The sequence below is a fragment of the Sphaerodactylus townsendi genome, linkage group LG05 (genome assembly GCF_021028975.2).
Source record: "Sphaerodactylus townsendi isolate TG3544 linkage group LG05, MPM_Stown_v2.3, whole genome shotgun sequence".
NCBI lineage: Eukaryota > Metazoa > Chordata > Lepidosauria > Squamata > Sphaerodactylidae > Sphaerodactylus > Sphaerodactylus townsendi.
In genome coordinates, this window is record NC_059429.1 from 7,791,735 (window position 1) to 7,818,631 (window position 26,897).

Here is a 26,897-nt window from a genome sequence, read left to right on the forward strand (position 1 = left end):
GTTAATGTTAAACTATTTGTATGCCATTAAAGGTATTCGAAATCGACAGACTCATGGAAGGGCTATCAGAGGGTACTAGTCAGTGGTGGGATATTCAGCCGGTTCGCAGCACTTCGGCAGAACCGGTTGTTAAAATGGTGCTTGTAAACAACCGGTTGTTAAATTATTTGAATCCCACCACTGGTACTACCGTGTTTCCCCGAATATAAGACAGCGTTATTAATTTTTGCTCCCAAAGATGCGCCATGTCTTATTTTCAGGGGATGTCTTATTTTTCTGTGTTCTGTTTGTCGGGCATGCTTCCAAACAAAAACTTTGCTACGTCTTACTTTTGGGGGATGCCTTATATTTCGCACTTCAGCAAAACCTCTACTATGTCTTATTTTCCGGGGATGTCTTATATTCGGGGAAACAGGGTAGTCATGGTGATTAAAGGAAGCAGCATCGGGGGGAAGGCCTCTGATTGGCCACTGCCTGAGAGAGGATGCCGGATGGGATGGACCACTGGTCGGATCCCACAGGGCTCTTCTGATATTCACGTACTACCTAGAGAAGACAGATCAGGGGTCTGCCACCTGCGGCTCTCCAGATGTTCACAGACTACAATTCCATCAGCCCCTGCCAGCATGGCCATGCTGGCAGGGGCTGATGGGATTTGTAGTCCGTGAACATCTGGAGAGCCGCAGGTGGCAGACCCCTAAGATAGATCATGGATGGGGAAAGTGGGGGTGGTCTGGGAGCTAGAAGAAATAGCCACTCTCCCCAAAATGATGAAACAAAGGGATGAAATTCCTTGCAGAAGGCAGGAAAGAAATACCGTGCGCGTTGCTATAAAATTAAGAGGAGAGGTGAATGTTGACTTGCGGCAACTGAGTGCAGTGGAGGAGGCTGGCTGCCGCTCTGTGTCTCATGGTGGCGACGGGCACCACTGCACTCGGTATGCGCTCCCTCCAGCCGAAAGCAAAGGCACACAATGCAATAAAAGTTAACAGGCGACCGTTGTGGGGCAGTGGGTGGGGAGTCACTGGTCTGGCATGACGTAAAGGTCTTCATCCAGAGGAGCTGGGGTCTTGGCGTAGTTACAGTACACCTCCTGAGTATTGGCATAGATGGGTTGTTCCTTAGGGGAGGCCTCGTCCTTCTGGACTTTCCGGTGTGACCTGAATGCAAAAAGAAAACAGCCGCCCGTTCAGTCGCCTGATCCTTGACAGGGTCAGATGTCCACCAGCGTGCGCTGCCGACGTCACCAGCTATCCCACTCTGGTGTTAAGGGCAACCCCCTCCCCCGAAGTGGGACCCAGCAGGTTCTCACAGGTTCCTGAGAGTAGGTTACTAATTATTTGTGTGTGCCGAGAGGGGGTGACTAATTGGCGATTTTGCCACGTGATTTGTGCCTGAGTTACGCCCCTCCTCTCAGCAGTAGCGCGCAGAACTTGAAGCAGTCTAGCAGGAGGTGCCCCGGCGTGCGTGGCAGCCTGCACCTGTGTGCATTTGCTTCCCGCCCAAGGACCGGCGCAGCGGCTGCGTCCTTGCCACAGGCCTGCCCAGGAATGCCCCGCCCCCTGGAATGCCCGGCCACGCTCCCATCGTGCCCCGCCCAGCCCCATTGGCGATACGCCACAGTTTGAATCCCACCACCATGGGAACCTGTTACTAAAATTTTTGGATCCCACCACTGCCTAAAGGGCAATAATCAAAGGGACAAGTTTGTTCTTGCAGTTTAAGGGTTAAGGAGAAGGTGGGGGAAGGAGTAATTGCTAATGGGGCTGAGGGGTTTGAGAAAGGAGGGAACAGTCCTAATGCACCTACTTGATTATTTAGGATGTTACTATTCATATTCCCAACCATATTTAATATTTATTTGCATATACGTTTTAGCAGACAATTGTCAGCCAAGCACATGTGACATTCTAACACCCAGACAAGAGCAAAGGTTTCTTAGGCTGTTGTAATAGTTCGTTTTTATGTATATGTAACTACATATATTTGCCTGTGAACTTAATTAAATCTATCCAATAAGATCCCAGTTACTATCAGTTTAATTGCCTAATAAGATTAACGATCTTAATCCAGTTTACCGGTTAACGTTGATGCGTTCTTAGTAATAAGATTAGAAATGCAGACCTATTTCATGCTTAATTTTGAGATGGATTGCATCAGATTCTGATTATGCAAGATTATAAGTTCGTTATAGTTACTCTTTTCAGTTGTGAAGACTGACATGATTGATAGGTTTAATTACTGTCAATTCTGAACGCTTTTTCGTTTTTTCTCCCTGTATTTTTGTAATTGGTAAAAATATTTTTTTTTAAAGAGAGAGAGAAGGGAACAAGGCAACCTTTTCCCGTAAGTCTAGATCAGTGGTGGCGAACCTATGGCACGGGTGCCAGAGGTGGCAGTCAGAGCCCTCTCTGTGGGCACGTGCAAACAGAGTCGCCCCTAGCCCCCAAACACATCTAGGCTGGCCTGGGCCGCTGGGCTCGATTATCAGCATTAAACCTAAGACCTAGTTTTGGGGGAGCAGTGTAGGTAACCCTGTTAAGCGCTGTTAAACCCCACTGATTTTCCCGCGAAGAACTAAAGCGCGATTGCTGGGAGTAAGCTCGGTTGCTGGCAATGGGGCTTGCTTCTGAGTAAACCCTCCTGGGGTTGTGATTCACTCGTTGGAAGAATTGCATGGTTGCTTCAAAGCAAAGCCACCGACTACCATCAAGCTGACTCCCGAGTAACGCACGCCTCGGAGCCAACCGTTTTTTCTAAACTAAAACCTCAGCATTCAGGTTAAATTGCCGTGTTGGCACTTTGCGATAAATAAGTGGATTTTGGGCTGCAATTTGGGCACTCGGTCTCAAAAAGGTTTGCGGTCACTGGTCTAGATGGTCCTGAGGGAGGACACAGATCCATGGTTTCATGACAGCCCCAAGCAGTCAAAGAAAGTTGACTTTGTGATAATGACATTTGAAAAGGCTGAAGCTGTTGCAACCCTGATGGGATCTGGCAAGTGCCAGGCCCACAATCCAGGAATGAAGGAGTTAATTGTTGCATGCTAATTAGCTAGTGAGGTCAGAAGTCAGTGACCAGGTAATTGATACCTATTGGTCAAGCAGGTCTGGCATGGGCTACATGCCAGTCTGCAGGTAGGCTTTAGATATATCTTCTTTGCTGCTCTCTGCACGTGCTCCGTCTAACCCTCTAACAGTCTTAGCCATGTGATAGTCTAAGCCCGTGGTGGCGAACCTTTGGCACTCCAGATGTTATGGACTACAATTCCCAACAACCCCTGCCAGCATGGCCAATTGCTCATGCTGGCAGGGGCTGATGGGAATTGTAGTCCATAACATCTGGAGTGCCAAAGGTTCGTCACCACTGGTCTAAGCAGTAAACTGGCTAACTTTCAAGGTCGCTTCTCTAATATCCCACAAAATGAGCGTTGCTGTCGTTTCTGTCCTAATACAACTGATTCACTTTCTCATATTCTGCTTCACTGTTCAAAATACAACAACATCAGAACTGATTTGAGAACTGTATTACCAACAGGATTTATGCTCCTTTCTGATAAGATAAAAATGGCTAAGCTTCTAACTAACTCTAATGCTGAAATCTCTGAAGCTGTTGCTACATTTTTACTCTGTGTACTGCAAGTTGTGCAATAATGATCTTTTTATTGTATTTGGAATTCGTGACACACTCCGGTTTTATGCCTAATAAAGGTTTTGGATTTGGATTTGAAACTGGCTCACGAGCTAGCTAGTTAGAAGATTGTCTTCTCGTTTTCTTCCAAGTTACCCTTCCCTGTTAGTAAGTAAACGTTATTTCAGCAAAGCAACTGACTCTGCGTCATTCTTGCGCCTATATTCCCGACAAAGGTTGTGGCCCCAGTACTTTTAGCTGCGTTGAGGAGAGCCTTTAAGTAACAGTTGCTGAGTTAAGACGAGGGAAGATTTTTCTTATTTTTTGCTCCAACGCTTTTTTATGGATTACTTTTTGCTGAACTGAGGGACTCCTGCTGAGAAGCTGCTGCCACTGAAAGAAACTCCCCACGGCTGGAGAAACGAAGAGAGATGGCATCGCCCAATGACAGGGAAGTAATTTTACCTAAGTTAATCCCACAACCCCACTAACCCTCTCGGTGACCAGCCGTCCCGATTTTTGCAGGACACTCACGCTTTTGCGTAGAATGTCCCGCGTCCCGCCGGGCTTATGCCATTGTTCCGATTACGGACAATGGCCCGCAGCAGCACTGCCTTTTGCGACGGCGCTCCCCAGTCAGGAAACAGGCACCTTCTGGGGCGCTTCCCTGTTTCCTGACTGGGGAGCGCTGCCGCAAAAGGCAGTGTGCTGCTGCGGGTGCGCGCCCCACTTTTTAATACGAAAAATCTGGTCACCTTACCCTAACCTCCCTCCCTCTTGCATTTTTCGCTCATGAATTTTCATTCCAATAAATGTTATCATAATAGACTGTTGCAAATATTAATTTACTATTACAATTAACAACAATCAATTAATGTTTTGGTGTGGGGAGTGTGGTGCCCCGTGACCACACAGATGTGGGCCAACCGGCGGCCAACCGGCGGCCACAGCCCACTGAGTTCTCATTGGATGGGAGGCTCCACGTCATTACCAGCGGCGGGAAAAATGAATCCGGATTCACCCCCCCCCACTTCCCCACCCCTCCAGATTGCCCACGCGTTTTTTGAAAAGGTCGACTTTTTGGCAGGTTCTAAAATAACACGTGCTGGGAGTTGGGGGAGCGCCAGAAACGGGACGAAAGCGTGTTCGGCGCTCGTGCAGTGTGGAGTTCTGCTGGAAACCCGGACATTTTGCGTGACGATCACGCATCTAATCCTCAGTGGGGAATCGACCTTGGACAGAAGCGTAAAGTGCGTGACATGCTTTGGAAACTTGATTGCACAAATAAAAATAACTTCTATATAACACATGCCAAGTGCAACCCCTACTTTTGCAAGCAATGCTGTCGTACAGGAGGGGGATAATTTGTTCGCGGAACTGCATCCTACTGGAGCTACTCCCCGGCAACCAGGCCGCAAGATCCCTTTGCCTCCTGGCCCCCCTGGAGCCGTAACTCTGGGGCCCATCCCGCACATGCAGAATAATGCACTTTCAATCCACCTTCACAATTGTTTGCGAGTGGATTTTGCTATTCCGCACAGTGAAATCCAGCTTCAAAGTGCATTGAAAGTGGACTGAAAGTCTGCATTCAGAGAAGGCCGTGTCTTCTTCTGTATCAGAACCTAGAGGACTGCTAGAAATTGTCAGAGTCCTGGTCAATTACTTCTCACCCAAGAGCTTTTACAGCTACACGCACAGGCCCTGAGCATGTGCAGAGTGTCTACCAAGTGGAGCAGTTCCTCTTCTGGGAAGTTCTGGCTTGAGCTCGTTTCATTTACACACACACACCCAGCAGGAAGAAAGCTGGGTTTTCCCCCCCTGATTTTATTTTATTTTTTTTGCAGCCACTCGGAATGAGGAAGAGAAAAACGAAGGTTATAAGCTAAATTTACTTCCTATCTTTTTTTGGTGCGTCGTTGCTGCAGTGACTTCGATGAGAGCCTGATTGCTCCAGACGTTGCTGCACTTGAAACTGTTCCTCTTACCCTGTTTGCAAGAGCAATTCTGCTTACAAAGGTGGATGCTTCGGGGCGTAAGAAAAGCCCGGATGGATCAGCCCAAGGCCCATCAAGACCCGCAGTTTATTCGCACAGAGGCTAACCAGGTGCCTGTAGGACAGGGGTGGCCAACCTATGACGCTCCAGATTTTCGTGGACTACAATTCCCATCAGCCCTTGCCAGCATTCAGCAATGCTTTCCCTTTAATTCAGGGGTGGCCAACCTATGGTGCCCCAGATGTTCATGGACTACAATTCCCATCAGCCCTTGCCAGCATTCAGCAATGGTTTCCCCTTAATTCCGGGGTGGCCAACCTATGGGGCTCCAGATGTTCATGGACTACAATTCCCATCAGCCCTTGCCAGCATTCAGCAATGGTTTCCCTTTAATTCTGGGGTGGCCAACCTATGGGGCTTCAGGTGTTCATGGACTACAATTCCCATCAGCCCTTGCCAGCATTGAGCAATGGTTTCCCTTTAATTCAGGGGTGGCCAACCTATGGTGCCCCAGATGTTCATGAACTACAATTCCCATCAGCCCTTGCCAGCATTGAGCAATGGTTTCCCTTTAATTCAGGGGTGGCCAACCTATGGGGCTCCAGGTGTTCATGGACTACAATTCCCATCAGCCCTTGCCAGCATTCAGCAATGCTTTCCCTTTAATTCAGGGGTGGCCAACCTATGGGGCTCCAGGTGTTCATGGACTACAATTGGCCATGCTGGCAGGGGCTGATGGGAATTGTAGTCCATGAACATCTGGGGCACCATAGGTTGGCCGCTCCTGCTCTAGGAAGTCCATAAACCTGACGACTGCAGCAGCATTCTCCGCTTGGGTTCCACAGCATCTAATATAATAGGCGTATTCCTCCGATATTGGAGAGAGCACGTATACATCAAGTCTAGTATCCACTTTGAGTAGCAGCAAAGCTTCCTGGGAAATCCAAAACTGGGTAGCTGCTTGGGAAATCCCCTGCCCCTCCTTCCCCTTTGGCCAGCTCAAAACACACACACAGAGAGAGAGAGATTGCCAAAGAGGAAGTGCCAAATCATCTGCCGAGGAGCGAAGGTTGTGTTTGTGGTGTGTTGCACGGTTTAGAAGAGGTCACTGCTTGGAAACCGTGCCACACGCCACAAGCCCCCCTGCCACTTTACCCTCCTGAGGATGGATCTATCCTGCTGTGCTGTGGGGCCAGGCCTAGGCAACCTCCTCCCTACCCTCAGTTACCCGATGGAAGCCCAAGGGCACTTCTGACACCTGCGGGGCATAAAGCAGAGCCTGCACTGAGGCGTGGCCCAATCTCAAAGGGACTAGTAGGCCGGATCCCACTAGTGCTTGGACTGACGCTCCCCCTTGCCCCTGCCACCACAGGTGCAGGTTTTTCTCAGCCCATCAGCAGGGCCAATTTCAGACACGTTTGCGCTCCAACTAAACAGTTGTAACGCAATGCACAAAAAACTGCTCCAATTTTATTTTATTTATTTAGCCCAGTGGTTCTCAACCTGTGGGTCACAACCCCTTTGGGGGTCGAACGACCCTTTCGCAGGGGTCACCTAAGACTCTCGGCATCAGTGTTCTCCATCTGTCAAATGGATAAATGTTAGGGTTGGGGCTCACCACAACATGAGGAACTGTATTAAAGGGTCACGGCATTAGGAAGGTTGAGAACCACTGCCTAAGACTCTCTGCATCAGCGTTCTCCATCTGTAAAATGGATAAATGTTAGGGTTGGGGGTCCCCACAACATGAGGAACTGTATTAAAGGGTCACGGCATTAGGAAGGTTGAGAACCACTGCCTAAGACTCTCTGCATCAGCGTTCTCCATCTGTAAAATGGATAAATGTTAGGGTTGGGGGTTGCCCCAACATGAGGAGCTGTATTAAAGGGTCGCGGCATTAGGAAGGTTGAGAAGCACTGCCTAAGACTCTGCATCAGCGTTCTCCATCTGTAAAATGGATAAATGTTAGGGTTGGGGGTCCCCACAACATGAGGAGCTGTATTAAAGGGTCGCGGCATTAGGAAGGTTGAGAACCACTGCCTAAGACTCTCTGCATCAGCGTTCTCCATCTGTCAAATGGATAAACGTTAGGGTTGGGGGTTACCCCAACATGAGGAACTGTATTAAAGGGTCGTGGCATTAGGAAGGTTGAGAATCACTGCCTAAGACTCTCTGCATCAGTGTTCTCCATCTGTAAAATGGATAAATGTTAGGGTTGGGGGTCCCCACAACATGAGGAGCTGTATTAAAGGGTCGCGGCATTAGGAAGGTTGAGAACCACTGCTTTAGCCGGTCTGTCACGGTTATGGACTTGTTATGGGGTGTCTAAGTTCATGAAAATGAATTGAATAGGACTTTGTTTTTCCACGGGGTGGGGGGTGTTATTCCTCCAAAATTACACTTTAGGAATGAAGAGGAAGTTTGGATTTATACTACCTCTTTTTTCTCAACCGTAAGGAGTCTGCAAGCGGTTTGCAAACTCCTTCCCTTCCTCTCTGTTCAACAGAGCACGGTGGAGTGGTTAAGAGAGGTGGACCCTCATCTGGAAAACCAGGATCGATTCCCTGGGTTTGTTTCTCTGCTCCACCACATGAAGCCTGCTAGGCAACTGCTTCTTCTTTTTCTACTTCTCCTCCTCCTCCTCCTCTCCTGTAAGGAGACTCAAAGTGGCTTACAAACCCCTTTCCCTTCCTCTCCCCACAACAGACACCTTGTCAGGCAGGTGGGGACTGAGAGGGTTCTGAGAGAACTGTGACTAGCCCACAGTCACCCAGCAGGCTTCATGTGGAGGAGCAGGGAAACAAATCCAGTTTCCTGGATGAGAGTCCACCGCTCAATTGGAGGACGGGGGAATCAATCCTGGTTTTCCGGATTACAGTCCACCTCTCTCCACCAGTCCTCCATGCTGGCTCTCTACAGTGGCTGAATAGATGGGGCTCCCCATCCCAGAAAAGCAGGCCATGGTTCTAGAGTTGCCAGGTCCCCCCTGGCCACCAGCAGGGGGTGGGAGGCAAGGTTGCCAGATCCAGGTTGGGGAAAATTGGGGATGGAGGCTGAGAAGGAGAGGAAGGAGGCTGGGGCACGATGCCCTGAGGACCACCCTCCACGGGAGCCCGTTTCGTCAGAGGAGCTGATTCCTGTAGTCTGGAGATGAACTGGAATTATGGGGTGTCCCCATGTCCCACCTGGAGACCGGCTTCCCTACACGGTTCAGGGGTGGAAATCTTTGCTATGGGTCTGTTTCTGGACATCTGATGCCAGGCGGGGCATCTCCAGCTGAAGAAGAAGAAGAAGAAGAAGAAGAAGAAGAAGAAGAAGAAGAAGAAGAAGAAGAAGAAGAAGAAGAAGAAGAAGAAGAAGAAGAAGAAGAAGAAGAAGAAGATCAAGAACAACAACAACAACAAGAACAACAACAACAACAAGAACAACAAGAAGAAGAAGAAGAAGAAGAACAAGAACAAGAACAACAAGAACAAGAACAAGAACAACAATAACAACAAGAAGAAGATCAAGAACAACAACAAGAACAACAAGAACAACAACAAGAAGAACAAGAACAACAACAAGAAGAACAAGAACAAGAAGAATAAGAAGAACAAGAACAAGAACAAGAAGAGGAAGAAGAGGAAGAAGAAGAGGAAGAAGAAGAGTTGGATTTATATCCTCCTTTCTCTCCTGTAGGAGACTCAAAGGGGCTTACAATCTCCTTACCCTTCCCCCCCCCCCAAACAAACACCCCGTGAGGTAGTGGGGTTGAGAGAGCTCCGAAAAGCCGTGACTAGCCCAAGGTCACTCAGCTGGCACGAGTTGGAGTGTACAGGCTGAATTCCCCAGATAAGCCTCCACAGCTCAAGCGGCAGAGCGGGGAATCAAACCTGTTTCCTTCAGATCAGCGTACACCTGCTCTTAACTGCAGTGCTCCTCGGCACCCCCCACTGTGCGGCATCCCCACTTGCCTGCTCTTGGGCTGTTTCCTGCTGTGTCGCTCCTTGTGCCCTCCGGCGGCCTTCTGAGTCTGGCCAACGAAGACGTTCTCATAATCGGCATGCGCTCCCACGTTCTGCCTTGGGTCACCTTGGGGCCCGGCGTGGCTGATGTACCGCGGCTGAGCTCCGTTGGACGTGATCGATTTCCTTTTCTCCTGGACGGCGGTGGCCCCCTTCTTCCTCCGGATCAGGACGAAGGCCACAGCGGCTCCCAGGAGCACGGCCAGGACGGAGACGGCAATGGCGGCATACACGGCCACGGACAAGCCGTGGCACTGCTGGGCATAGAAGTCCGTGAGGTTGAAGACGCCTTGAGAGGAGGAACAGTAGCAGGAGATTTCCCGAGTGCAGTTCAGCCACTGGCAATAGGAGGCGACGTCCCCGGCCGTGTTGCACCGACAGTCCACCGTGAGGGTCTCCAGGCAGAGATAGAGCAGGGAGGCAGGAACAGAGGTCAGCTGCGGGTTCCCCTCTAGCCTCAGCTCCTTCAGGCGGTCCATGCTCTCAAAGAACGCAGGTGGAAGCTCACGGAGGCCGTTGCCTTGGAGGAACAGGCGCTCCAGACTCCGGGTGTTATTCAAAAACCCGCCCGGCAGGCTGCGGAGGCCGTTGTGGGACAGATCCAACACCTTCAGCAAGCTCCCCTGACTGGGAATCGCAGGGATCTCGGTGATTTGTTTGCCGCTGACGTTCACACAGGTCTGCAAGTCCAGCTGCTTCCCATCCGGGACCCACAAGCTGGTTAGGCAGGCAGCTTCCAAGGGATGCCCGAGGCGCAGGAGCAGCAGCGCAACCAGTAGCCCAGACATCCTGGAGAAGCAGAAATTGTTGAGTGTGGGATCAACCCAGTGGCGGGATCCAAAATTTTTAGTAACAGGTTCCCATGATGGTGGGGTTCAAACAGTGACGTAGTGCCAAAGGGGCTGGGCGGGGCATTCCGGGGGCGTGGCCGGGCATTCCGGGGGCGGGGCATTGCTGGGCGGGGCTGTGGCAAGGATGCAGCCGCTGCGCCAGTCCTTGGGCGGGAAACAAATGCACGCAGGCACGGGCTGCCACGCACGCTGGTGCCCCTCCTGCTAGACTGCTTCCAGTTCTGCGCGCTACTGCTGAGAGGAGGGGCGTAACGAAGGCAAAAATCACGTGGCAAAATCACCACTTAGTAACCCCCTCTCGGCACACACCAATAATTAGTAACCCACTCTCGGGAACCCATGAGAACCTGCTGGATCCCACCTCTGGACAGAGCCGTAGCGAGGGGAACTGTGCCAGGGGCAAGCATGTGCCCAGCCCCCCTGCCACGCCCCTGCCATGTCCCAGAACGTGCCTGCCGCACCCCCACCATGGCGCTTGCCCGGTGCATCATGTTCCACCCTACCCCCTTGGCGCTATGCCATTGACTGGGCCATGCGTGCCCTGGATACCTGGGTGGCAAAGCAGCCACAAATGGGCAGGCAGGGTACTGGCACGTTACAGGATTTGGCAGCAGTGGGCTCAACCAGACCCCCTGGCAGCCACCCAACCTGAGGTTATCCTGATACTGGTTCTGTTCTGGCCCACCAAATACCCACTGATAGCCCTAGGATGGGGAGATAGGAAGATCTTAAGAGACCAGGTGATCAGGAGCAACAGCCGAAGCACGCCATTGCTTTCACCTCCTGCAGGTGAGCTCCCAAAGGCACCTGGTGGGCCACTGCGAGTAGCAGAGAGCTGGACTAGATGGACTCTGGTCTGATCCAGCTGGCTTGTTCTTATGTTCTTATCTTGGTCTGGACCTGCTGAATGTCTTAAGCAAGTGACTCAGCATTACGTAAAACGGACCCAATGTTTCTTCACTGCTAAGAGACCCTGGGGTTCTTGTCACACACGGTTTGGGTGCCCAACGGCTGCAGTCTTTCTTCGAACATCTGCCCTCCCTTGTTTTCCACTCGCTGTGTTTCCTTGCTTTCCCTGTCATTTCATATGTCAGTGGTGGCGAACCTATGGCACGGGTGCCAGAGGTGGCACTCAGAGCCCTCTCTGTGAGCATGCACAAAGTCACCCCTCCACACACACACATCTAGGCTGGCCTGGGCCACTGGGCTTGATTATTAGCATTAAACCTAAGACCTAGTTTTGGGGGAGCAGTGTAGGTAACCCTGTTAAGCGCTGCTAAACCTCACTGATTTTCAAGAGAAGAACTAAAGCGTGATCCTTTACTTGGGAGTAAGCTCGGTTGCTGGCAATGGGGCTTGCTTCTGAGTAAACCCTCCTAGGGTCACGATTCACCCGTTAAAAGAGTTGCACGGTTGCTTCAAAGCAAAGTCACCAACTACCACCAAGCTTACTCCCAAGTAACGCATGCCTCGGAGCCAACTGTTTTCTCTGAACAAAAACCTCAGTATTCAGGTTAAATTGCCGTGTCGGCACTTTGCGATCAATAAGTGGGTTTTGGGTTGCAGTTTGGGCACTCGGTCTCGAAAAGGTTCGCCACCACTGTTGTACGTGCTCGAGAAAGCACAGAGAAATTATTACACGGAGATGAGAAATGGGAAACGAGAAGCACAGTTCAGCACCCAAACCATGGGGGAAACGGCCTTCGGAGTCAACGCTCTGCCTTGGTCAAATTAAGAACATAAGAACATAAGAACAAGCCAGCTGGATCAGACCAGAGTCCATCTAGTCCAGCTCTCTGCTACTCGCAGTGGCCCACCAGGTTAAAACACGCAGGGAACCAGGGGTGGGGGAGGATATGGGAAAGGGAGGTTGTCTAGTTCTAAACAACAACAACAACAACAACAACAACAACAACAACAACAACAACAACAACAGGCCACAAAGGACTGACGACTCTGAGAAGCTCGGTAGCCAAAAATATCTAGAAGCCCTTGGGCTCAGAAGCCCTGCAGCCCAGAACCGAATCTTAGCCACAGGAATTCTACGGTGACCATATCTCCTGTGTCAGCCCAACTCTACAGCTTTATTTGTTTGGCCATCGTCTCCTGATATATTTTTTTGGGGGGGGGGGGTATACTTTGGAAAGGGGTCTTCTAAACTACCTTTCATGCAGTTGCAATTCCCAATGTGTGGCCCCGTGCGGGCATGCCCCACTTGCTATTATCTTAAAAAATTAATTCTCGTGACTCAGGTCGCAATCCTACAACGTGGCGGAACTCCGCGGGAATGCAATACAACGACCCTTATGGGTCAGTGGTGGCGAACCTTTTCGAGACCGAGTGCCCAAATTGCAACCCAAAACCCACTTATTTATCGCAAAGTGCCGACACGGCAATTTGACCTGAATACTGAGGTTTCAGTTTAGAAAAAACAGTTTGATCCAAGGCGTGCATTACTCGGGAGCAAGCTTGGTGAAGCAACCGTGCAACTCTTCCAACGGGTGAATCACGACCCTAGGAGGGTTTGCTCAGAAGCAAGCCCCATTGCCAGCAACCGAGCTTACTCCCAGGTAAAGGATCATGCCCAGGCCAGCCTAGGTGTGTGTGTGTGTGTGTGGGGGGGTGATTTTCCGCTCCCCCTACAAGACAAACTCTGTGTGTGCATGCCCACAGAGAGGGCTCTGAGTGCCAACTCTGGCACGCGTGCCATAGGTTCGCCACCACTGTTATAGGGTTACCTATCCATCCGACACGCAACCTGCTTCTTACTGACGGTTTATCCCGCTCTGCTTCTACAACCCAAACGTCAAAAGCCAGGTTGGAAAAACATCCAACAGTCACATCTGGAGTCTGACATTTTGTCACATTTTAACTTGGCAAAATGCTTGAGAGCCGGCTGGGTGTAGCGGTTAAGAGCAGGTGGACTCTAATCTGGAGAACCGGGTTTAATTCCCCACTCCTCCACAGGACGGTGGTCTCTTGTCTGGTGAACTGGATTTGTTTCCCCGCTCCTGCACATGAAGCCTGCTAGGTGACCTTGGGCCAGTCATAGTTCTGTCAGAACTCTCTCAGCCCCCACCTACCTCACAAGGGTGTCTACTGTGGTGAGAGGAAGGGGAAAGGAGTTTGTCAGCAGCCTTGAGACTCCTTGGAGCAGCAGTGGCGTAGGAGGTTAAGAGCTCGTGTATCTAATCTGGAGGAACCGGGTTTGATTCCCAGCTCTGCCGCCTGAGCTGTGGAGGCTTATCTGGGGAATTCAGATTAGCCTGTACACTCCAACACACACGCCAGCTGGGTGACCTTGGGCTAGTCACAGCTTCTCGGAGCTCTCTCAGCCCCACCTACCTCACAGGGTGTTTGTTGTGAGGGGGGAAGGGCAAGGAGATTGCAAGCCCCTTTGAGTCTCCTGCAGGAGAGAAAGGGGGGATATAAATCCAAACTCTTCTTCTGGGGAATTCAGATTAGCCTGTACACTCCAACACACACACCAGCTGGGTGACCTTGGGCTAGTCACAGCTTCTCGGAGCTCTCTCGGCCCCACCCACCTCACAGGGTGTTTGTTGTGAGGGGGGAAGGGCAAGGAGATTGTCAGCCCCTTTGAGTCTCCTGCAGGAGAGAAAGGGGGGATATAAATCCAAACTCTTCTTCTGGGGAATTCAGATTAGCCTGTACACTCCAACACACATGCCAGCTGGGTGACCTTGGGCTAGTCACAGCTTCTCGGAGCTCTCTCAGCCCCACCTACCTCACAGGGTGTTTGTTGTGAGGGGGGAAGGGCAAGGAGATTGCAAGCCCCTTTGAGTCTCCTGCAGGAGAGAAAGGGGGGATATAAATCCAAACTCTTCTTCTGGGGAATTCAGATTAGCCTGTACACTCCAACACACACGCCAGCTGGGTGACCTTGGGCTAGTCACAGCTTCTCGGAGCTCTCTCAGCCCCACCTACCTCACAGGGTGTTTGTTGTGAGGGGGGAAGGGCAAGGAGATTGCAAGCCCCTTTGAGTCTCCTGCAGGAGAGAAAGGGGGGATATAAATCCAAACTCTTCTTCTGGGGAATTCAGATTAGCCTGTACACTCCAACACACACGCCAGCTGGGTGACCTTGGGCTAGTCACAGCTTCTCGGAGCTCTCTCAGCCCCACCCACCTCACAGGGTGTTTGTTGTGAGGGGGGAAGGGAAAGGAGATTGTGAGCCCTTTGAGTCTCCTGCAGGAGAGAAAGGGGGGATATAAATCCAAATTCTTATTATTATTATAAGAGAAAAAAGTGAGGTATGAATCCAAATTAGCCTTCTTCCTCTTGGGGCGTTTGGGCCACAAGCAACCTCCCTGACAGAGGCAGGCTCTGCTGGCTGCAGGTCGAAAGGAAATAGAACCCAAATTGCAGATGTCCACATGAGGCTCCCCCCGCCCCCCACCCCCAGCAATGCTCCTGACCCCCCCCCCCAACACCCATACCTGATATCCTGACCCTTCTGCCGCGCCCAGCTGTTGTGTGAGGCTGCTTCTGGGTTTGGGCATTTGTGAAAAAGGGGAGGGCAACCATCAGTTCCTTCTTTCTCGTGAAAGACCGAGGGAGGGGAGAGGCAGGGGGAAACGGCTTCAGGGAAGAGCTCGTTGCTCAATCCTCAGGCCGTAGTCCCAAGCTGGTGGCTGCTTTGTTTGGGCAACTTGAACATGACCAGGGGGAGCCCCGGTCAAGCCTGTTGCCCAGCATCTCTTGGCCTTCAGTGACTGGAAGAAGAGTTGGATTTATACGCCCCCCCCTCTCTCCTGTAAGGAGACTCAAAGGGGCCGACAAACTCCTTGCCCTCCCCCCCTCGCAACAAACACCCTGCGAGGTGAGCGGAGCTGAGAGAGCTCCGAAGAACCGTGACCAGCCCAAGGACACCCAGGTGGCGTGTGTGGGAGCGTACAAGCTAATCCAGTTCACCAGATAAGCTTCCACAGCTCAAGTGGCAGAGCAGGGGATCAAACCCGGTTCTCCAGATTTGAGTGCACCTGCTCTTAACCACTACGCCACGCTGGCTCTCTCGAACCCAAACAACCCTGCTTTTTTGACACTTAAAAACCCCTCAGTGTTTCCTCTTTGCTGTTTCGGCCCCCAAATCACTGGTTCAATGTAGCTTCTCCTTTGCCAAGAAGCCACACAGCGTAGTGGTTAAGTGCTTGCACTGCCATTCACTCGGTCAGGAGTTCGAGCCCCCTGGGGGTCAGATATCCCGGCAGCTGGTGTAACCCCCCATGCTCAGAATGGGTTGACCCAGTAAGGGGTGGAGACTCAAAGCAACAAGAGGCTGCAGCACAGCGCATGTAGTTTGGAGGAGACAAGGCTACCAGACTCGGACCTTGGTTGTATAAGCCTTCAACACCTTGTTAAGGTAACTGCAATGTTGTTGGGAACTACTGGGAAGGTAGTTGTTTGTTTTTGCTATGTTGTAAATGTTGGAGTTTATTGTTTCAGGGTTTCTTTTTGTGGCTGTAATGGGTGAGAGTTCTCCTGGAAACCTTCATCATGTTGAATCCTGTTCATCCAGCCCTTGGAGTCTTCAGGAGCCAACCCGCTTGCAAAGAAGAATTGGACTTGGCAGTATCAGTAGACTGTAAATATCAGGACTTGAAAATGCAACCTGAACAGGACCTTGAAGTGTGATGTTAAATGTTGATGTTATATGTTAAGAAAGTAAACCATTTTGTTTTTAAAATTTTGTTGTTGCAAACTCATTTCAAGTTCTGCCCCACAGAACCCACAAGTAGAGGTTACATTGGCTCATAGTCAACTCAGCCATCCATCCATTCCTTGGTCGGTAAATGAGTACCTAGCTCCATGATGGCGAGCCTATGGCATGCCTGCCACAGGTGGCACATGGAGGCCTCTCGCCGGGTACATGAGTGCCCGAATCTCCCCCTCCCCTGAGCAGGCCGCCTCCATTCCCCCTCTGCCCCAGGGAGAAGGCAGCCACCTTCTCCCTGGGGCAGATGGGGAATGGTGGCGGTGACCTGCTCGGGGCCGCCTGCTCTCACGGCGCGGGAGCCGGAGGCGCCGAGCAGCCAACCCCCTCTGCCCGAGGTAACGGCCCTCTCCTGTCTCTCATCCCCAGAATCTGGTAGACTGCCTTTGAATATGGAGTTTTTTCTGTAGTCCCTTCTTTGCAAACATCATTTAAGCTGAAATCAGAGGACATGTTTTTTGGAGAAGGTGCATGCAAATATTTCTATGGTCCCACTGTTGCCTTTGGTCAAATAGGTTGGGTAGGCTTCTGCGAAACCCCTGTAAGACCTGTTGGACTAGAGCGGAGTTGATAAGCACAGCTTCAAGCTCTGCCAAATCATCTGTCAAAATCGCAGCCCTCTAGATGTTATGGACTACAGCTCCTATCATCCCCTGCCAGCATGCTGATCCCCATGATGGGAACTGTAGTCCATAACATCTGGAGGGCCGCGAATTTGACACCTGTGATCTACACAGTCTTGGCACATTTAATAGGATCTTTCACCAGAGTGAGCCTACAGATCAGTAGCTCATCCCTCTGAGAATCGTCCTCAGCCTCGACGAGGAGACGAAGTCGCGTTTCTCAGCAGGAAAGATCTGCAAACTTCCCAAGTGACACGCTTGAAAATCGGTTCGTACTGCTTGGCTTGCAGTTTCCCCTTCCAGCCGCGTGCCCACAATTTGCATGGCGGTGGGGATTTCTTTGCAGTGGAAGAAGCACGCTTCCCTGCCGCTCGGGCCTGGCCGGCATCCCTGCGATCACATGGCGATGACTGATTAGATGGCTGCACTGAAGTGTTGAGGGGCCTCTGCTGAGGATGCCCAAAGAATAAGGGAACTTGAGAGCCATTTCTCCTTCTCTGCTCTCCCCCAGCAATACTGAGCCAGCCAAGGAGAGCATCTCTTCCACCAGCTCCCTTTTTTTGTACTTTCAGGTGGGTCAACAGGGCGGCCAAGTAGGATATGGTGACCAGATGTCCCGCTTTTGGCGGGACAGTCCCACCTTAAAACAATTTATCCCGCGTCCCGTGGTTTTTTTGAACTGTCCTGGTTTTTGGAAGGCTGCCGCACTGCCTTCTGGGGCGTGCCCCAAAAGGCAGTGCGGCAGCCTCCCCGCGCACGCGGCCGCAGGAGCGCACTGCCTTCTGGGGCGCTCCCCGGTTTCCCGCCCTGTCACGGGGGGGAAACCGGGAGCGCCCCAGAAGCCAGTGTGGCAGCCTCCCGCACACGCGGCCGCAGGAGCGCACTGCTCCTCCCGCCCCAGAAGGCAGTGCGCTCCTGCGGCTGCGTGTGCGCCAGCTTACAAAGGTGACAATCTGGTCACCTTAAAGTAGGAGGGTCATGATACGACAGAGTGGGAACCAGAGGCGTAGCAAGGGGGGAAAGCACCCGGTGCACTGATGCGTCCTACGCCCCTGCCCTGCCCTGCCCCGGAATGCCCTCGCCACATCCCCACAGGGACACACGCCCGGTGCGTCGTGCACCCCCCCGGCCCCCTTGGAGCTACGCCTCTGGTGGGAACACACCCAGGCAAACTTTTTGCCGTATAGTTAGGTCATCACTTGCTTAAAGATAATCCCCAAACCATCCAAATCCAATCACCGTTTATTAACCAAAGGCCATATTATTATTATTATTATTATTATTGTTGTTGTTGTTGTTGTTGTTGTTGTTGTTTATTTGATTGATTGATTGATTGATTGATTGATTTAATATACCGCCCTATCCCTGAAGGGCTCAGGGTGGTGTACAGTATAAAACATCATATATAAAATCATACATACAATTTAAAACAACAGTAAATATCCATACAATAACCCAAAGAAACATTTAACCTAAAAAGTTTTAAAATGCTAAATACATAAACACACAATGTAATCTAAATCTAATCACAACTTTGCTTTTAAAATAGTAATTCGTTTAACTATGAATAGTTGTAACAACGTATAACACATTAAAAACCCCAAAGCTAAAATCTGAACAATAAAATGACACAAACTTGACATAAAATCTGATTATTCTAACAGAAAGGGACTTTGAGAATCCACCTTATTTCACTTAACTTTTTGTAACAAGGGATGCTGTTATCATTTCCTAAAATTAATAACAGAAGACTCTTTAAAAACGTATAAACCTCAAAATTTTACAATTACCAAAACAGAGCATAAAAATCCCCAAACATTTGAAACTCGTCCTGACCCACTGTGGTGGCGAACCTTTGGCACTCCAGATGTTATGGACTACAATTCCCATCAGCCCTTGCCAGTATGGCCAATTGGCCACTTCACCTGCAGCTCCCCATTCACTTGAATCCCCACTCAACCCCCTCCCCCATAAAAAAAACAAGACACCAGTATGGCTGAAGCCAGGGTTGCCAACCTGCAGATGAACATAAGAACATAAGAACATAAGAACTAGCCTGCTGGATCAGACCAGAGTCCATCTAGTCCAGCATTCTGCTACTCGCAGTGGCCCACCAGGTGCCTTTGGGAGCTCACATGCAGGATGTGAAAGCAATGGCCTTCTGCTGCTGCTGCTCCTGAGCACCTGGTCTGCTAAGGCATTAGCAATCTGAGATCAAGGAGGATCAAGATTGGTAGCCATAGATTGACTTCTCCTCCATAAATCTGTCCAAGCCCTTTTTAAAGCTATCCAGGTTAGTGGCCATCACCACCTCCTGTGGCAGCATATTCCAAACACCAGTCACACGTTGCGTGAAGAAGTGTTTCCTTTTATTAGTCCTAATTCTTCCCCCCAGCATTTTCAATGTATGCCCCCTGGTTCTAGTATTGTGAGGAAGAGAGAAAAATTTCTCTGTCAACATTTTCTACCCCATGCATAATTTTGTAGACTTCAATCATATCCCCCCTCAGACGCCTCCTCTCCAAACTAAAGAGTCCCAAACGCTGCAGCCTCTCATAAGGAAGGTGCTCCAATCCTCCAATCATCCTCGTTGCCCTTCTCTGCATTTTTTCTATCTCTTCGATATCCTTTTTGAGATGTGGCGACCAGAACTGAACACAGGACTCCAAGTGCGGTCGCACCACGGCTTTATATAAGGGCATGACAATCTTTGCAGTTTTATTCTCAATTCCTTTCCTAATTATCCCCAGCATAGAGTTTGCCTTTTTCACCGCTGCCATGCATTGAGTTGACATTCCCATGGAACTATCAACTAAGACGCCCAAATCCCTTTCCTGGTCTGTGACTGATAGCACTGACCCCTGTAGCGAAATGTATGTGAAGTTTGGATTTTGCCCTACTCACTTGCATCACTTTACATTTCGCTACATTGAACTGCATTTGCCATTTCTTAGCCCACTCACCTAATTTATCAAGGTCCGCTTGGAGCTCTTCGCAATCCTTTGTGGTTCTTACCACCCTACATAATTTGGTATCATCTGCAAACTTGGCCACCACACTACCCACCCCTACTTCCAGGTCATTTATGAATAAGTTAAAGAGCACTGGTCCCAAAACGGATCCTTGGGGGACACCACTCCCTACATCTCTCCATTGTGAGAACTTCCCATTTACACCCACTCTTTGTTTCCTGTTCCTCAACCAGTTTTTAATCCATAGGAGGACTTCCCCTCTTATTCCTTCATTGCTGAGTTTTCTCAACAGTCTCTGGTGAGGAACTTTGTCAAAAGCCTTTTGGAAATCCAAGTAGACAATGTCCACTGGTTCCCCCTTATCCACATGTCTGTTTACACCCTCAAAGAACTGTAGTAAGTTTGTAAGACAGGACTTGCCTCTACAAAAGATGAGGACTGGAGTTCTGGAATCACAACTGATCTGGCAGGGTTGCCATCCTCCAGGTGGTTGCTGGAGATCTCCTGGGGTTGCACAATTGATCAACAGGCAACAGGGATCAGTTCCCTTGAAGAAAAGAGCAGCTTTGGAAGGTGGACTTTATGGCTTTACACCCTTTCGAGGTCCCTCCCCTCTGCAAGCCCCGCCCTCCTCAGGTTCCACTGTTACCCAAGGTGGAATCTCAGTCTCTCAATATTGGGGAATATTAGCTTAGAGCAGACTGCTTATTGATGCTGCAAGAGGCTGAGCAAGGAATCTTTAGTACCAGTGAAGAAGAAGAAGAAGAAGAAGAAGAAGAAGAAGAAGAAGAAGAAGAAGAAGAAGAAGAAGAAGAAGAAGAAGAAGAAGAAGAAGAACAAACAACAACAACAACAAGAAGAACAAGAACAAGAACAAGAAGAACAAGAACAAGAAGAACAAGAAGAAGAACAAGAACAAGAACAAGAAGAACAACAAGAACAAGAAGAACAACAACAAGAAGAACAAGAACAAGAACAACAAGAACAACAAGAACAACAACAAGAAGAAGAACAAGAACAACAACAACAACAAGAAGAAGAACAAGAACAAGAAGAACAAGAACATGAAGAACAAGAACAAGAAGAACAAGAACAAGAAGAACAAGAACAAGAAGAGGAGTTTGGATTTATATCCCCCCTTTATCTCCTGTAAGGAGACTCAAAGGGGCTGACAATCTCCTTTCCCTTCTACCCCTCCACAACAAACACCCTGTGAGGTGGGTGGGGCTGAGAGAGCTCCGAAGAGCTATGACTAGCCCAAGGTCACCCAGCTGGTGTGTGTGGGAGTCCACAAGCTAATCTGGTTCATCAGATAAGCCTCCACATCTCAAGCGGCAGAGCGGGGAATCAAACCCCGTTCCTCCAGATTAGAATGTGCCTGCTCTTAAACACTACGCCACTGCTGCTCCTTCACAAGCATTCGATTCAATTCAGCAAACACGCGCACATAGAGTTCCTAAGATAGAGTTAGGTTGAAAAATAGATTTGGAATAAAAGAAGGATATGGCGTATATGGGTAATACGACCTGATCATGAAGAGAAGAAGATCCAAAGTACAGAGCAAACGGCCAGTGTCTGGTTCCGGGGTGTGTTGCATGCGTGGGCACAGCAGCAAAGGGGTCAACGGCGCTGGACAAATGGTTTCGGGGGGGGGGGGCAGGATATTTATAGAAGGAACGACCAGCTCTGGGCGTATCAGGTCAACCCTTGGGGGATGTCAGGACAACCTCTGGGAGGTGTCCGAGTGGATTGTTTGAGAAACAACGGGGTGCGCTGTAAGGTGGTCCAAAGAAATTAGTAACAGAAGGGAGTATCTGGGTTAAGATAATCGGGGGAGGCAACGACATGAGGAGTCTTCTTGCGGCTAGAAATGAGTAGAAAGGAGCAGCAGTGACGTAGGAGGTTAAGAGCTCGTGTATCTGATCTGGAGGGACCGGGTTTGATTCCCAGCTCTGCCACCTGAGCTGTGGAGGCTTATCTGGGGAATTCAGATTAGCCTGTGCACTCCCACACACACGCCAGCTGGGTGATCTTGGGCTAGTCACAGCTTCTCGGAGCTCTCTCAGCCCCACCCACCTCACAGGGTGTTTGTTGTGAGGGGGGAAGGGCAAGGAGATTGTCAGCCCCTTTGAGTCTCCTGCAGGAGAGAAAGGGGGGATATAAATCCAAACTCTTCTTCTGGGGAATTCAGATTAGCCTATACACTCCAACACACACACCAGCTGGGTGACCTTGGGCTAGTCACAGTTCTTCGGAGCTCTCTCAGCCCCACCTACCTCACAGGGTGTTTGTTGTGAGGGGGGAAGGGCAAGGAGATTGTAAGCCCCTTTGAGTCTCCTGCAGGAGAGAAAAGGGGGATATAAATCCAAACTCCTCCTCCTCCTCCTCTTCTTCTTCTTCATCATCATCATCTACTCAGCAGGGCTGTTGTATCATGTCGCGAACGTATTCTTCTTGGCTGTTCAGCTAAAAACGTGATGACATGACAAGCAGGTTGAGAGCATGAGAACTGGAAAAGAATTCTTGTAGGTTGACCTGGCGATTGCCAGAGGAGGGGGTTCCATCTCTGCCACGCCAACATCACCCTTTGGCCTGGTAAGTGGGCAGGGGTACTTGAGAAGCATGGCTATGCCAGGGCGGTAGGGTAACCCGCCCCCCTCCCCAATTCTCCAGGAATGTCCCAACCCCTGGCAAACCTGTCTTCTGGCTACAGAGATGGAGAAAATGGGCTGGGCCCCTTCCTCCAACTGTCCGGGCCCTGCGGGACCTCGGTGAGTTCCGCAGGGCCTATAAGACCGTGTTGTTCCACTGGGCCTTTGGAGTGCCCAGCCGCCAATGTGGTGCCCCCCCACTGCTCTTTGCTCTGGCACTGGTACATCAGAGCCCCTCATATTGAGGGGCCTGCCATCCCCCTTTTTGGGGTAGGTTTTAATCGGGGTTTGGACGCCTCCTGTTTATTTATTAACTGTTATCCACCGTTTTACATGGATTTTAAGATGTTTTATTGATAATTAATAGGATGGAGCCTATGTATTGTATTGTGTATGATCTGCTCCTGTTTAAATGTTTTGAACTATGTTGTTCACTGCCCGGAGCCCTTCGGGGATCGGGCGGTATAAAAATCGAAGATATAAATAAATAAAATAAATACATGCTCGACTGAGGGCCCTCCCCTAACCTTGCCCTCTCCAAGTGGCACCCCAAAACCTCCAGGAATTTTACACGCCAACGTTGGCAGTCCTAGCTGAAAGTCCTGAATTGCGCTGCCCAAATCTTGCAGACAAAACAAGCATCGCGACAAGAGTTGGAATTTTGCAGTCCAAACGCAACGCTGGAAAACTCCAAATGTCGGCCTTCGTTTCTCTTTCGTTCCAGCTCAGGCCGAAGTTCTCCTTCCCTTCCCCCAAACTGTGCAAGAGTGCAAATCAAAAAAGAAGCAAACCACAGGAAGCAGAACAAAAATAGCTGACCGAACAGAGGATGCACTTCCGTTTCCCTCTCAAGAAACGAGGGAGGATTGGGCTCAGTCACCCGGCAGGCTGCTTGCAGGGGGAGTTACCAGCCTCAAGGTGGGGGCGAGGGTTCCTGCCCTTCCCCAGGATCCATTCTCAACATCTCCAGGAATCCCCCAACTCCAAGTTGGCAACCCAAAGAGGAAATCAGACAACATGCACAGCATCATACAGCAAAGTGAGGACACAGAGATCTGGTTCCTCAGCCTCATCCATTGTAAAAATAAAGCTCCTTCATGAATCATTTCTTTATTAGAAGGAGGAGGAGGAGGAGGAGGAGGAGGAGAAGAAGAAGAAGAAGAAGGAAGAAGGAGAAGAAGGAGGAGGAAGGAGGAGGAGGAGGAGGAGGAGGAGGAGGAGGAGGAGGAGGAGGAGGAGAAGAAGAAGAAGAAGAAGAAGAAGAAGAAGAAGAAGAAGAAGAAGAATAATTTGGATTTATATCCCTCCTTTCTCTCCTGGGGGTTTATTTTATTGTCTGTGCGGCTGAGTGTCTGGCATTTGTTCTTGAGGGCTACTTGTTAAGCCTGGCCTACTAACTTCAAAATCCTCCTTTTTCACTCAAGAAGAAGAAGAAGAAGAAGGAGAAGAAGGAGAAGAAGGAGGAAAAGAAGGAGAAGAAGGAGAAGAAGAAGGAGAAGAAGAAGAAGAAGAAGGAGGAGGAGGAGGCAGGAAGGAAGGAGAAGGAAGAAGGAGAAAAAGAAGAAGGAAGAAGAAGAAGAAGAATTTGGATTTATATCCCTCCTTTCTCTCCTGCAGGAGACTCAAAGGGGCTTACAGTCTCCTTGCCCTTCCCCCCTCACAACAAACACCTTGTGAGGTGGGTGGGGCTGAGAGAGCTCCGAGAAGCTGTGACTAGCCCAAGGTCACCTAGCTGGCGTGTGTGGGAGTGCACAGGCTAATCTGAATTCCCCCGATAAGCCTCCGCAGCTCAGGCGGCAGAGCTGGGAATCAAACCCGGTTCCTCCAGATAAGATACACGAGCTCTTAACCTCCTACGCCACACAGTTTGTGCCATAATCAGCGCTTCGACTAGCCCAGGGGTCTGCAACCCGCGGCTCTCCAGATGTTCATGGACTACAAATCCCATCAGTCCCTGCCAGCATGGCCAATTGGCTGGTGGGAATTGTAGTCCATGAACACCTGGAGAGCCCTGGACTAGCCTTTAATTCTCCAGAAATTATACAGGCAAACAAGAGAACGGGAATTCTATCAGAGCTGCGGAAGCGAGCACCTGCACCCACGAAACCACATCAGGGTTGGCGCGTGACATCACCCTCTTTTCTCTTGGACTTTGTATCTCACTCCCTTATTTGTACTTTGTTGTGCAGATCATAAGGCAATGGTGGCGAACCTATGGCACGGGTGCCAGAGGTGGCACTCAGACCCCTCTCTGTGGGCACTTGTGCAAAGAGTTCATCATATGGGAGGGGGTGGAAAATCACCCCCACACCCACATCTAGGCTGGCCTGGGCATGATTCTTTACCTGGGAATAAGCTCGGTTGCTGGCATGGGGCTTGCTTCTGAGTAAACCCTCCTAGGATCGTGATTCACCCATTTGATGCGTTGCACGGTTGCTTCATGAAGCTTACTCCTGAGTAACGTGTGCCTCGGAGCCAACCGGTTTTTCTAAACTAAAACCTCAGTATTCAGGTTAAATTGCAGTGTTGGCACTTTGCGATAAATAAGTGGGTTTTCGGTTGCAATTTGGGCACTCGGTCTCGAAAAGGTTCGCCATCACTGACCCATAAGGGATTCAGTGTCGAAGGCTTCCACGGCCGGAATCACTGGGGTGCCGTGTGGTTTCCGGGCTGTACGGCCGTGTTCTGGCAGCATTCTCTCCTGACGTTCCGCCTGCATCTGTGGATCTAAGGATCCTCTGAAGGTGCCAGCCACAGATGCAGGCGAAACGTCGGGAGAGAATGCTGCCAGAACACGGCCATGCAGCCCGGAAACCACACAGCACCCCACTCATAAGGGATTGTTCATGATTTCTGTTTAGCCACCCATCTGGAGCATACACGGCGTACCTTGCTTTCATGTAGATTGAGAATTTCCAGGGCTTTGGGCTTTGAGCCCAACTCAAGTCTCAAAAGTCACCGGAATAAAAGTTAGTCAAGCCGATTCCATCTCATGGAAGCGAATTCCATGTGTCAGCTACGCATGGCGTGACGAAATAGCATGTGTACTAGACGGGAAGATGAACCTGAACGTTAGACAACCCCCTAAAAACATTCTGCCCCTACCGGAAATTATTACTGGATGTAACTCATGCAAATGTAAGACAATCCCCTTTTTAAAGCAGTGGCGTAGGAGGTTAAGAGCTCGTGTATCTAATCTGGAGGAACCGGGTTTGATTCCCAGCTCTGCCGCCTGAGCTGTGGAGGCTTATCTGAGGAATTCACATTAGCCTGTACACTCCCACACAAGCCCTTGAGTGTGGGAGCTCTCTCAACCCCACCTACCTCACAGGGTGTTTGTGGTGAGGGGGGAAGGGCAAGGAGATTGTAAGCCCCTTTGAGTCTCCTGCAGGAGAGAAAGGGGGGATATAAATCCAAACTCTTCTTCTTCTTCTTAAAATAGTATGATCTGGGGGGAGAGGGGACACACCCTTGTTTTGTATTTGAGAAAATACTGGTCAAATCAATCCTCTGAATTCCTGCTATCAATCCCCTCTTCGCACTATTGGCAGGGAAAAACATATAGAGAACCAGACAGGGCTTGTATGTTTTCCCCTGCGGGTGTGTGTGGGGTGTGTGTGTGTGCGCTTTGCTGCATTAAAATGGCATAGAGCAGGGGTCGGCAATTGGCCATGCTGGCAGGGGCTGATGGGAATTGTAGTCCATGAACATCTGGCGAGCCGCAGGTTGCAAACCCCTGGCACAGAGGAAGAGGTGATCACTTAGTCCCACATTCTCCCCCCACTGGTTCAGAACTCAGTAGGGACCAGATTTGACTGTTCGTGTGAGGCTTGGTCTATATGCCAGTCAAAAAAGGTCTCTGGGGCTCCTTCCGCACATGCAGAATAATGCACTTTCAAACTGCTTTCAGTGCTCTTTGAAGCTGTGCGGAATGGCAAAATCCACTTGCAAACAGTTGTGAAAGTGGTTTGAAAATGCATTATTTTGCCTGTGCGGAAGGGGCCTGGGAAGACAAAATAGAAACCTGGCTGAGGCACAAAAATGTTAGCTGGTTATGACTTCAGAGTAGCACTCCAATGGACTCACCTGAGTGGCTGATTTTTCCTTCAGGGGTAGGCTAACCTCCTGCGTATCAAACCAACCTTGGGTTTCCCCCCTCCCCTCCAGATGCGTTAGATTGCTATGGTGGTCTAGTGTTGTCACATTAATCTTAGAATTAAAACAACACAAAGAACATGCTATGAAAACGGGCGGGGGGGAAGCACAGCACAGTTTGAAATGGCTGCAGAGATGACTCGTCGACGGTTTGATGAAACGCCTGCCCCGTACCGCTCCACTGAGAATGAACAGCAGCGTGAAAAGGGGCCAAAAATTCCCTTCCGCTACCTTGACTGAGAAGAAGCCAGAGAGTGAGAGGCAATGCTAGCACCCGTGAAGTC

At 50.1% G+C, this 26,897-nt stretch overlaps 1 protein-coding gene across 1 annotated transcript; it reads right to left on the reverse strand.

The window, feature by feature from the left end:
• Positions 1-721: 721 nt before the first annotated feature.
• LRRC25 (leucine rich repeat containing 25) lies at positions 722-25,486 on the reverse strand. The gene is made up of 3 exons (XM_048496006.1): positions 25,348-25,486; positions 9,581-10,420; positions 722-1,160 (listed from the first exon to the last, which is right to left on the reverse strand). Exons 1-3 carry the CDS (start codon positions 25,356-25,358, stop codon positions 1,022-1,024), a joined length of 990 nt encoding a protein of 329 aa, XP_048351963.1. The 5' UTR covers positions 25,359-25,486; the 3' UTR covers positions 722-1,021.
• Between the last annotated feature and the right edge of the window lie 1,411 nt (positions 25,487-26,897).